The sequence below is a fragment of the Corvus moneduloides genome, chromosome 3 (genome assembly GCF_009650955.1).
Source record: "Corvus moneduloides isolate bCorMon1 chromosome 3, bCorMon1.pri, whole genome shotgun sequence".
Taxonomy (NCBI): Eukaryota; Metazoa; Chordata; class Aves; order Passeriformes; family Corvidae; genus Corvus; species Corvus moneduloides.
In genome coordinates, this window is record NC_045478.1 from 88,402,416 (window position 1) to 88,415,019 (window position 12,604).

Consider the following 12,604-nt stretch of genomic DNA (forward strand, 5'->3'; position numbering starts at 1 on the left):
TTAAGCTGTAAGCTTGCAGAATAGGCAGTGTTGTTCAGTTGTGTTTTGTGATACCTAATTAAATATTTAAGACATGTAATCATTGAATAATCTGCATTCTAGAAAGACAAATCAAGAAGATTTTGAAGCAAAACAAGAGGTGTATAGAGCTTGATTCCTCCAAAGAAGGGGTAAACCTCTTCCTGAACTGCAATCCAAAGAAAACAGATTGATGCAAAGTATGGATGGCACCAATGAGAAAAGTGTCACCTGAGTTTAGACATTCAGATTAAGTGAAGAGAAAAAATACACAGCTTTGTGACATTTCATATATGTCAGTTCCCAAGAATTGACCAGGCTGATGTCTTCACTGGCTGCAACACCTACTCCAGTTTGGGATGCAAGCTATGGCCTGCAGACTTGGGAGAGGGATAATGCTTTCCCTCCTACAAAAGAAGCATCCTATGTTATCACAGATTATACTCAGGCAATCTGAATTTTAGTCTGTATTAAAAAAAAATCTTAACAGGTTTATGTAGAGATCACTTTCAAGCATTCCCAAAGAAGCAAAAATGAAAACTCAAGAACAGCAAAAGCTTTTTCTTTCATGTTTTTCAGAATTGTTGAGAAGTAGCCATGTCATTGCTCCCCATTGCTTATGTTTGTCACAGCATACACCATGTGATATCCAGATAACAAGCAAAGCTCATCACCAGTGTGAACAAAACCAAAACCCTGCACTCATCATTGTGAATGCGAGCAACCTTGGACCAAGAGCATCACCTCACGCTGCTGTCATACCTCTTCTCCTAATGGCAGTACAAGTGACAGCTGAAAAGTTACCTGGTTGTTTCCACCATAGTAACTGCCTTATGGAAAACCAACAGAGAATAAAAGTAAAGGGACTACATTTAAAAATAGAGACAGAATGGAGCTTACAGAGTGGAGCAATCGGAATGATCTTTGCACAGACCCATGGCACCTCATGTGAACAGCCACAAGAAGAAAACCACCAACAGCAAATAGACTTTTTTAAAAATCAGGTAAATAATGTGATGTCTGATATTAAAATACAGGCTGTCAGTTTGATGCCTGTGGAAAAAGTTAACTGCAAAAGCTACTTCATATTCTGACAGAAAAATATTAAACACAATTTTTCCTTTTTGTCTTCTTTACATAAGACAATTGTAGCATGGGCAAAATAGTGATGTAAAAAGAAAGCACTATCTTGACTCCAGTTTTGGCTACAAAAATGACATTATTTTATAGAATTCTGATAGCAATAAAAAAATTAAGAGTTCAGATCAACTCTGGAAATATCTTGTTCACTTCCTTTAGAAGTAGACAAATTCATTAAAGACTTGTAAAAAATTACACAGCAACTGTTCATTTCAACCTCAAAGTCGAAAAATGTACTAATATACCAATTTGCAAAAGGTATCTAGGTTGTGGTAGTCAGTTGACAGCAAATCCCGAAGTTACAAGTTGCCAGTAACTTTACCTAATGAAACAAGATATCCTGAATATAATCCTGGGTTTTGACTGTTCAGTAGATGGCATTTTAAATGCCATGGCATTCTAATCTACCATTGATTCAGATGTTTCAATACATGTGGGAATCAAAACTAACTAAATTAATGGGGCAATTAACAACTCATTAACTGCTGAGAAAAAAGTACAGAAGCTATTGCTGCCTTGATAAGCAGTCAAACTTCTAGTTGCTCAAAAAATTCTTAAACTACTTGACAGCGTAACATAGAACAAAACAGGCCATGGAGAATGCCACATCAAGCTGGGAAAGAAGTCATAAATAGTCAGTGTCTTCCATCACCTAGAATTTCCAAAGGTGTTTAAACCCATAGTTCACACTACCTCTTAACACAGCTCATATTAAAATGTCATTGAGTTGAAAGGGAATATCTGCCACTGACAAAGTTCTTGTCCCAGCTATCTCTCCTCAAAGGTGATGGAGTCATGGACAATCCCATCTACTGTCCTCTCTCCTGGATCAGACATGATTCTTCATCAGCAGAAAAAGCATTTCTTCCCCTCATGGTACACATTCTTGTCAGTTATCAAGCCCACTTTAATGCTGTCACTTCTGGTTGCTCCTGCAAGATGCCATTATTTTCCCTGGTCTTTGCTGGGCAGACAGTGCCCACAGCAGTCCAGAGAGGTCACTCTGTATCCTCAGTCCTTGATAACTCATACCTGTCTGCCCTGAGTCATTATGATATAACACCTTGAACAGCTGCTCTATTAAACTTGACTCCCACATCCTGACCAGCATCCTCTTTGCTTGCTCTGTCCAAAGCTTACATTTCTTAATTCTGTGTTTCTTAAAGCCGGAGGATGCAGATGGCAAAGTATGTCAGCATGAAGGCCCAGTGGAACTACAACCACTTCCTGGGCTTTCTGCAGGTCATGGAGAAGGGCAAAATATGAGGGATACCCTTGCTACCTCTGCAAATTCCTTAAGAGATGCTTGCTCCAAAACAAAATTGTCTATTTGTTGGAGGGGACCAACAAACGATTATTCTCTGCATGTTTGGCTCTCTTCATATGCCTGCCCTACAGGCAAGAAAATCCTTCCTTCCTGCTGCTCAAAGAGTTCCTGAGCACCTTGTTGGTGAGGGCAAGCTCAGTCTACACACTCCTGGGACATACTGAGGCAGAACACAACAGGGAAAAATCATTCCCTTGTAGGCAGCTAGTCTGAGTGATGCAACACAGGTATATATCAATCCACGCACTTCACATATCCCAGGAAAAGCTCAGCAAAATATGCCCTGATGTTTTGACTATACACAATCTGTGCAGATATGCTATATCTGCATATATATCTACAGATGCTGAAGCATCAGTCTTCGTAAGTATCAGCAGAAAAGCCTGTAATCCTGGGAAGTGATCAAGGAATACTACCTGGCTATACTAAGATAGAGTTCAGTCTTGTCAAACCTAAAGCACTGAGGTTTGATGAGTGAGCAATTTCTCTGGTTTTTGGGGGTTTTTTTTGTCTGGTAGGATGATACAGAAGGACTCCTTCCTACTTTCACTGAATGAATTCACAGAATGAATTTGTGATTTGATCTGCATCAAAGAGGAGAGCTGGAGGTGCAGTGGCTGGTTTATTGGTATGACCATGCATCTGGGATGTAGACTGCATCATGTTCCAGGTCAAAGCAATTAAGATGACAGAGACTCTGGCAGGGATTCCTGAGTGGCCCATAGCAGCAGCTAGCTGAGATAGGCTAGCCCAGGTCTTGGAAGTGTGTAGGCTGGGGCAAGAACTTGGCTACAGCTCCAAATTCTCCGGCTGATTAAGTGTTTTGGGCTTACTAGCATGTCTAGGAAAAAAATCAGAAAAGAAAAAAATAAGTTGGCCCATTTGCAGTTAAAATTGCAAGACATTCTGATACATTTTCTAATGAGTAATTTTTAAGCCATTCTAGAGCATTCCTTTTACATCTACAAGGAAGATATTCCAGTGGAGGTCATCATCCACTACCTTGCTGGTGATAGTGGGCAGAAACCCTTCCACCCGAAAATGCAATGGAAGTTGGATTCCCACATACATAGCAGCACAGGCAGGTTTTCTGCTCTCTGTTTTGACCAGCCAGGATGACACTGGGCGGGGAGATTACTATGATTACCACCTTTAAGCAGCAGGGAAATGTGCAAGCAAATACTTGGCACCCAACCCTTCTCCAGCTCCAACTTACTGTTGCTCTGCTCCTGCTCCACATCCTGGCACAGCCCTGAGCTCCTCCTGTTATCCCCCGTGGTCCCTTGCTGGGGGTACCACAGCTTATGCCGTGATAAGCACCTCTCTGTGTGACTTCATAGCTCAGTCTTGCACCTTTCCCTGCAGCTACAGCCTAAAGACTTTCATCGCCACGAGTACAAAATCTTTCTGAGCTCTGAAATACTCAACAGTGAGAGCTAATGTCCTGACCTGACCTTCTTAAGCACCTTACTCCTTGTGTCCTGAGCCACTGTCACCGACCCCCCACTGTAAATAGTGCAGGGTCATGCTGTGAGTTATAACACACATTTTATTGTCTATACCCTCTGGAGAATACATAACACTGGGAAGCAGAAGGAATGCATGCAGTGGCTGCCCTGTGTATGCTCAAACCTCAGATAAAAATTAGGGATAATCTCTTAGAGCTTGAAGGAATCTGGAGTCATCCTTACTTACAGTAGAAACACTTGACAGGCCTCCTGAGCATCTTTCACAATACAACAGCACCTACCCTGGTCCTGGGGGTTTCTCTCTTCCCAGATTTCACACAAGTCTGCTTGCCCACACTTTCTACATTTGTTGTTGCAGAGTCCTTGCAGAAAAGCCAGTTTCTTCTTTTTTCTACCTAGTATTTGGTCAAATGTTGAAATGGATTTTTTTCCTCAAGCCCATTTTAGCCTTCTTGCACTTCTTGGAAGGCAGTTTGATGAGATGGGCCTCAAGACCCTGGGATGGGAAAGTTACAGTGGTATTACAGGACAGAAAAAAGCTATTGACTCCTGCATCACAGCAACACACATTTTCATTTGATAAGCTGTCAAACATTTTACCAGAAGTAGCTGTAACATTTTAAAGCAACAATAGAGGCATAGCATGAAATGTTTCACTGCAGCTCTCAGGACCTGGCCCTGACTGTCTTCCCAAGTAGTCAGCCATAGCCACCCTCCTTTAGTTTCACAGGCCTCACAACTGCTGCAGTTGTGCAGTTACTTCAGAAGCAGTGTGCAATAAGGACTCTTAGGAAGAATCATGTATCTAAATTGGACTTAACTGGTCTCAATCATGACCCAAATTTCAGCCAGCGAAGCACATCATCATTTTTCAGCTAGTCAGCTAGTGGCTAAGTCTGCCTTCACAAAGCCTGGAGCTTCATGAGCCAAAGCAGCTCTGACTAATACCACTCACCTTAATCATTTGCACAGGTCCAGCTCTAACAGCAAAGCTCTCCTGCTACCTGGTGTCCACAGACAAGTTGCCAAACACTTGCTATTGCATGCAACCAACACTGAGGGCAGTGAAACAACAAGCTTTGTCACATTAACTTGCAGAAATCCTTTCCTTTTGATACAAAAGATCTTCTCTTCTGAGCAGATGATGTGGAGATGCGCCTCTAATCATCCAAAGCAAGCAAGGAAGTCCAATCTATGCATAGATCTGGATTGCTTTCTGCATGCCTGTGATTCACAGGTAATATACAATGATTATCTTATACTTCATGATGTTATCCTTCCTTCAGTAGAGTGAAAGAAATGTCAGCACTTGACAACTGTTAGCCTGCAAAAAATAACTGTGATACTTTTTTTAAAGTCAATACCAGCTGCATGCAGTGTCCCTTTTCATAAGGCAGAGATAAACTCAGCATAAATCTCCATTAGGAATGTCTTGCACATCCCTGAAATCCCAACTCTGGCAGTTGCACCAGCCAGCACTCCTGTGGCAGCTCAGAGCTGGCAAAAACAGTAATCTCATTGCAATTTGTTCTATATCCCTCATCTCAGCCACACCTGGGATATAATGAAAGAGCTATGTCTAGCCCATAGTTATATCCTCTTTCATCACCAACAGTAACCTGCTCTGCGAGGATATATAGCTCTCCTGGTGATGCTGAGTCTTGCTGTATCTCCAGCTGCTGCTGAAAAAGAACAGCTTACATAGGCTGTGACATGGGCAGAACGCAGCCCCGCTGCTGTGCTCTGGGGTCACAGAAGGCATCTGTCACCTGTCTCCTTGGCTCCGGGACTCTCCACAGTGCTGCCTCCGCAAGCGGATGGCAGAGCCACAAAGGACAACTCCGACACCCACATAGGCACCACACCAAGTTTCACCAAAATGCAGGGATGCACACGCTGCTGTGGGACCCACAAAAGCAGCTCACTCTGACAAGGATGTGGGACAGTCCCAACAGAGCACCATGTCACTTGTCACTGACAATGTACACCTGACTGCATGTGTGGCAGCAGCAAACAGCTCATAAACTGAATATGCCTCCTGAACTGCCTCTGCACACTGCTTGCTCAAGTGGTCCAGAACCAGGCACCAGAATCAACTGGATACGAATGCTCTGAGAAGTAATTTATTTCAAACATAAGACGTTATGAAGTTTAACTGCAGTACCACAGTACTGCTGCTAGAACAGAGCAGTATGTAAATGTTCTTCTTTTGAATCTACAACATAATGGGAGAATGAATGGTTTAAGTATGACTTAATACAGGCTGTTATTATGTAATATATCAGAAGCCCTTCAATTTGTCTGACGGTGTCTTAAATGAGTTTAAAAAATTAGTTTCTAGACTGATTGCAATTCTATCTGCGCTAGTCTGTCTTTGCCCAAGCAAAGGAAGACTCTTAGAGTGAAACAAAATGGCAAGGGATTACAGGGGTTTGCTGCAGCTGCCTGGTTTTCAAGGCACTGCCTTGAAAGTATCGCTTACAGTGCTAAATCACTTTCTTTACATACCATGAATGGATACAAACCCCCAATTTTCTTTTTGTTTACCTAAGAGTAACATTCTGAATTTGAACAGCATTTCAGCTGACAACTGACATATACACTTAACATCAATGGGGAATATGACGTTTCTGGCATTCATCATTTCAGACAGGCTAAGCTAAAGAAGAAAGTTAGCAAACTTGGAAAAAAAGGATACAATGTGTTCAAAAATGAACTTCAGAATTCATGTCTGATTTTCAGCCTGACAATCAGCAATAATGGTCCAGAACCTCCTGTGAGCTTACACCAGTGACACAATAATCCTTACCATTTTTAAGATGGTGCTTGGAAAGCTTTTGAAGGTTATGATTCCATACAGCCCTAGGCTGGACTCAAGAAAATCCCCTCCAATCTCACATTCATGAGGCTGTCACATCCTACCTGCACCTATGCAATATTGAACAGTAAAGACAACACATTTCCAAAAAGTTGAGAGTCTGTATTTTCTTAAAGGCAGGCATTTACAATTTAAGGCCGTTTATAAAAATATTTCTGAGACCCATCAGGTAGCACATAATCCTGAGGTTGGTTTGGGACCTCCAGCCCCTCCCCGTGCCAGTAGCTTTTACCTTCCCACTGGATATCTGCAAGCTCCGCTTCTCTGGCCACCTCTGCAGCACCTCAAACCCCACCAACTGACTGTGCCATTCACTTCCCATGTTACTGCCATGCTGAAAACATGGCCCACCCCTCCACAGGCTGGGCTGGGACATCACTGCCGCAGCTCCTGCTTCCCTCAGGTAACCTCACAGGATGTGTAGGAGTGATTTTCAGCTTCTTGCCCCACCTCAGCCATTATCCCAAGGCAGAAAACAGCAGCACAGCTGGACCCCATGGCAGGATTTGGCCAAGGCAGAGCAATGGTGTGACCAACACTCCCGTCTGCATGGTCACCTCCCAGCTGGGGGCTAAACACTGCCTGTGACAACAGGTTCATGTCATATTTCTGTTACCCAAAAGACCATTTTCCTTCCACAATCTTTTGCCCAACACATTTTATGTCCAATTGCAACAAAGCAGTATCTGTTCACACAAAATACAGGTACTGCTAAACTGAAAAAAACTCCCAACCCCTCAGATCCCAGAGTAATTAGTATGTAGACATGGAAATTCTTAATAACACGTTAACTATTGTTGGAAAGATAATTTGTGGGAGTTCTCGAGCTCACTGGTTGGCATTGTTGAAAAGACAAAGTTTAAAGCTGTTCTTTGCACACCATCCAATTTTTTATGCAATAAATCAGCTAGAAGTTGAGCCAAACTGAAAAATTTCTGCCATTTTATGCACCATGGAAACAAGAAACCTGTCAATCTGCAATTACCTATTCTACATCCATTTGAGATCAATTTCTGCTGTGGGAGTATAGCCAACAGGATCAGATCTACAACCCCTGTTTGTCATGGGAGATGGACATGATTTATTTTTTGTTTCACTCTCAAATAAGTACAAATATTAAAACATAAATCAGATTGGTATCAGGGTGCATGTTAAACTGCATTACAGTCTAATAAAGGCTATAAACTTTTCTCCTCATGTAATTTCTTACAGCAGTGTCAACAAGAGGATATAAAAATATTCAAAGTGTTCATCTATAAATTCCACTGTGATAAAACTGCACACTGATTTCCTAAGTGATCTCATATATTCAGATTTTTGTCTAGAGCTGAAATATTGCTTGCTTGAGCCCTATGAAAGCTACCTATTTTTAACAGCTTATGTTAATTTTGTTTTTTTTCCCCATAAATTAAACACTGCCACTTTTTAAAGTACAGATAATTTGTCTGATGGACTACTTTAGCCTGAAGATTTATTGTGTTTAATTCATAGCTTTTTTACCTTTCAAATGCTGGTGCTCATTTGTGAAACTCTAAAAAATACATTTTAAAATCCTCAATATAGCAAGACCTCTAAAAGAACTCACATGCATCAGTGCATCATGTTATCCTTTTCAGCAGGATTCCCCAAAGTCATGCATGGCCTAAGTGCTTTTCTGTGTCAGGTTTGAAACTCTCATGTTAATTAAGTGTGCTCCAAGCAGAAGTAATGGTTACAACTGCCTACAGTGCTCACGGCAGCTACAAGGCTCTCCCAGCTTTGACTCAAAACTTCGTTAAAACAGAATGAGCAGTGATAGCACATTTTTAGTATCTCTTGCAATACAAAAGGCAGGCAAAGCCAGGTGAGGTGATGTGGACAGTGCAGGTTTAGAACCTACTTCCAGGCATGAGAAGATTCAGCAGGGCAGGTGATATAGGTGTAAATCTGCTCTTTGCAAGGAGGTAGTAGCTGAATGTGTAACTAGTTCTCACCGAATGTTATCTCCGGTATCTCTGACTTCACTGGCATGCCAGGCAGCAAACTGGGGCAGGCAAAGAGCAGACATATATGTATGACTGAACACACTGTTACTGTACTTACACACTAAAATAGGAGTGAAAACTCTTTCCCAAGATCCACATGACGGTATGTCTTCATCTGTGGCGGGAAGAGGTTTTGTGAGGCCTGATCACAAATTGCTACCCAGAACAACTACAAATCATTTACCAGAGAAAACCATCATTGCAGAACAGTTACTCTCCATAGCTCTTCACAGCAGAATCAAGCAACTTTCTGGGGACACCTGTTATCCACAACCACTAATTTGGTTCCATACAGGTGTAAGTCGGTGATGCAGGAGCTCAGACTACTCAATATACTGCCCTTTGGATTAAAATTCATGACTTATTAATTGGGTTTTAAATATGCACTATCTGGCACAAAGAATATGGTCTTTGACAAACTGTAATACCGATCAATTACATAACATTTCCATAATGATACAGGAACGCTGAGCATTTTCTCCTTTATGTACTTTCATGCAATTTCTTAAATCCCAGATGGAGAAGAATATGTCTTCAGTCTAGTTCTACTTGAGGCACTACCAGTTTGACATTTTGCTTTCAGGTTCTAGCAACATCAGTATTGAGATCAGAGGTATTAAAACTTAGAAAATCTGTCATGTTATGTCAAATTACAAAGACAGTATCTGAGAGCAAATTGAAGAACAGACAGACTGAATTAAGTAACAGAAAAAGGGGAAAGAAACAGAATGATAGGAGGGAAGATAGGGACAAATGCACAAAAGTGAAAGATTAAACAAATACTCTAGCATAATCAGATGGGTGTGAAGAAAAAACACTAAACGTTGTTGAAAGCACAAATGTAGGGATATAAATTCAGACATAAAACATGTAGCTACATATAGTATGGGCATGGTCCCCTTAACACTTATGCACATACAAGATTTTATTCACAACATTTGCATAAGCTAGAGGGTAATACTCATGTGAGTAACATGTACAACAGGAAGCAGGATTTGGCCTTTCACTGTTTTTGGTTGTCTACATCATATATATCTGTAAAACATTCAAGCAGGCATTTCAACTTTGAAGAAGACAGAACTTGCAAATAATAGGACCTAAGGGAAACCTTTCCAGGAAAGCTGGTAGAATTGCAGTTCTACAAAGCACCGAGAGGAATGCCCTAAGGACTAATTATTTGACAATAAAACTAATGCTATTACTTTGAAGCATAATACAATAAAACCTGCAGCTTTGGTAGATGTGGAGTACTTGTTGGAGGAAAGGATAATCCACGCATGAATCTGGCATCGGGGAATCCTAATTAACCCTCTAACTGCTATCAGCAGGAAGGCTAATAGCAACTCTGAAGTGGTGTAAGCAACTTAATCCCAGGGGATTGCTTCTGTTAATGAGACACTGACTGTTAGCTCTCCTCAGCCGTGTTTACAGTAATGAGGCACCTTTATAGGGCAATAAGCAACCGGTTTGCCTAATAACAGGCTGGGATTCTCCAGTGACAGAAGTTCCTGTCCATGTGACCCAAGTTATTGTCCTCATTCTACAGATAAGAAACCAAAGTCCGGCGTGTCACTTTCCATGATCCACTGGTCGGGCCAGAGATGGAGTTTATGGGTCAAGGTCATTTAGGGTGATAGTACAATTCTCGTCTAGAAGGTGACATCTGATGCTCTACTGGGAATAGTGTTTTACAGGATGTTAAAAAACATGAAGTGCATGAAAACCCAAGAGAGTCTGTCTTTAGTAATACAATAATTAAACTTCTTACAAAGTATTCTCACTTTGGACCTACAAAAAAAAGATGTTAAAAGTCTTTAATCGAGCAATCAAAAACCGACGACATTCCTTCTCCAAGAGTTTCTGGCTGTGAATTGACAAAATGGGACAAAATCTCAATATTATACATATGGGTGCCCAAAATATATGGAGCCAGGCTTCCCAATACTACTTCCCTCATCTCAGATCATTTGGCAGACTTCTAGGCTATTATCCTATAATTTCTATCCGCCTTTGCCAGCACCATGCCACAGCTTCATTTGCAACACTGGCAAGATGTAAAAGATATGCTTCCACAAGACTAAACAAAAATTAAAAACAGTGTTAAAAAAAACCACTTTAAGAACAGTCCTCAAGGAAGTTGCATCAGTCTTATTATTTAATTTCTGCAAGATATCTACGCTGCAAAGTGCAGATAGAAATTCTTGTACCAAAATCAAATCAGTCATTTAGCACCATCCACAGCAACTATTTATACAAGACTTTTATGTGGCATACATTGTTTCCTAAAAAGTATTAGATAATCCATTGATTATTTCAATTACTATGTTCAGACTTGGCAAACTACTGCAACACACACAAGGTTAGTTACAGAAAGGATGGGTTTCAGAAGTCACTATATTGTGGGCTTTACAGAAAATATATTTTCCTTGAAATGATACTTGAATATCCTTGAAGAAGGAATTACCTTTAGCCTATAAAATAGAATTTCTGGCAACACTCCCTAAAGTAGAACACACTAGCCTCTAAAAATAAGCCATGGTGCTATCAGCAGCACAGATTACTTTTTTCTGGCAGAGAGAGCCCAGTGCATCCAGAAACGACTGTGAGGGGCCACAACCAACCAGCAGCAGGTTCAGCCATCCCAGCTGGATGCCACCCCACGCCTGGCAGCCACCCCATGCCAGGACGAGGGGGGCCAGCCTCGCCACCACCCAGCCTGGATGCACTCTGTGTGGTGGCAACACCACCGTAAGGCTGCCAGCACCAACAGGCAGCTGGTGGCATCCCCTGTGGCAGGGAGTGCTGGAGAGCAGCCCCCTGCCCTGCGGTGGAGGCAGCGGTGTGGCCACCCTGAATGGGATGGGAAGTCAGGGGTGTATTTGTGTGTGTGTAAATATGCACGTGTGTGTGCTTTCATATACATGCACCTACATACACACATCCATGCACACATGTGCACGCACAGATATACGCACACACGTATCTCAAATCACAGAATGAGCTGAGTTGGAAGGGACGACAAGGCTCATCACGTCCAGTTCCTGGCCCTGCACAGGATCCCACCAATGGCCTGAGAGCATTGTCCAAGCGCTTCTTGAGCTCTGTCAGTCTTGGTGCTGTGACCACTTCCCTGGGGAGCCTGTTCCAGGGTCCAACCACCCTCTGGGTGAAGAACCTTTTTCTAATATCCACCCTAAACCTCCCCTGGCACAACCTCAGGCCATGCCCTTGGGTCTTGTCACTGGGCACCAGAGGAGAGAGATACTGATACAGAGGCACTGGCCTGCCTCTCCTCTTCTCCTCGCGAGGATGTTGCAAACTGCAATACACACGCACACACACCGTGTTTATGTATATAGATGTATGTATGCATGTATGTAAGTATGTACACGTGTATGTATGTATCTGTGTCTGTGTCCCTCAGAGCGTGTCCGTGCGCCACCCTGGCACCAGCCCCGGCCATGGCTGCCCGCACAGCCGCCCCGGCTCCCGCCGCCCGAGGCCCGAGGCGGGCGGGCCTCCCCCGGTGGCGCCCGGCCCCGTCCGCACCCCCCGCCGGGCGGGGAGCCCCGGCCCCGGCCTTACCCTCGCCCTTGTCCTTCTGCGCCATGGCCGCAGCGCCGCACTGTCGCCATGGCGACGCGGGGCTGCCCGCGCCCTCCCCGCACACCCCGCGGGTGTCGGGCGTCGCTCCCCGCTTTGCTCAAGAGGCGGAAAACGTGCCCGAGCCCCTTGTACGCCCCCGCTG

The 12,604-nt window shown here is 43.0% G+C and overlaps 1 protein-coding gene across 3 annotated transcripts in view; it reads right to left on the bottom strand.

The window, feature by feature from the left end:
* Positions 1-12,577, bottom strand: part of EFCAB2 (EF-hand calcium binding domain 2) — a 30,301-nt gene extending 17,724 nt beyond the window's left edge. The window contains exon 1 of one of the 3 annotated variants that reach the window (XM_032102645.1): positions 12,442-12,577. In XM_032102645.1, the coding sequence (XP_031958536.1) occupies positions 12,442-12,466 (25 nt within the window). In that variant the 5' untranslated portion in view covers positions 12,467-12,577. The remainder of the gene's footprint in view (positions 1-12,441) is intronic. The other 2 variants (XM_032102644.1, XM_032102642.1) reach the window with 2 other exon arrangements.
* Positions 12,578-12,604: the final 27 nt, after the last annotated feature.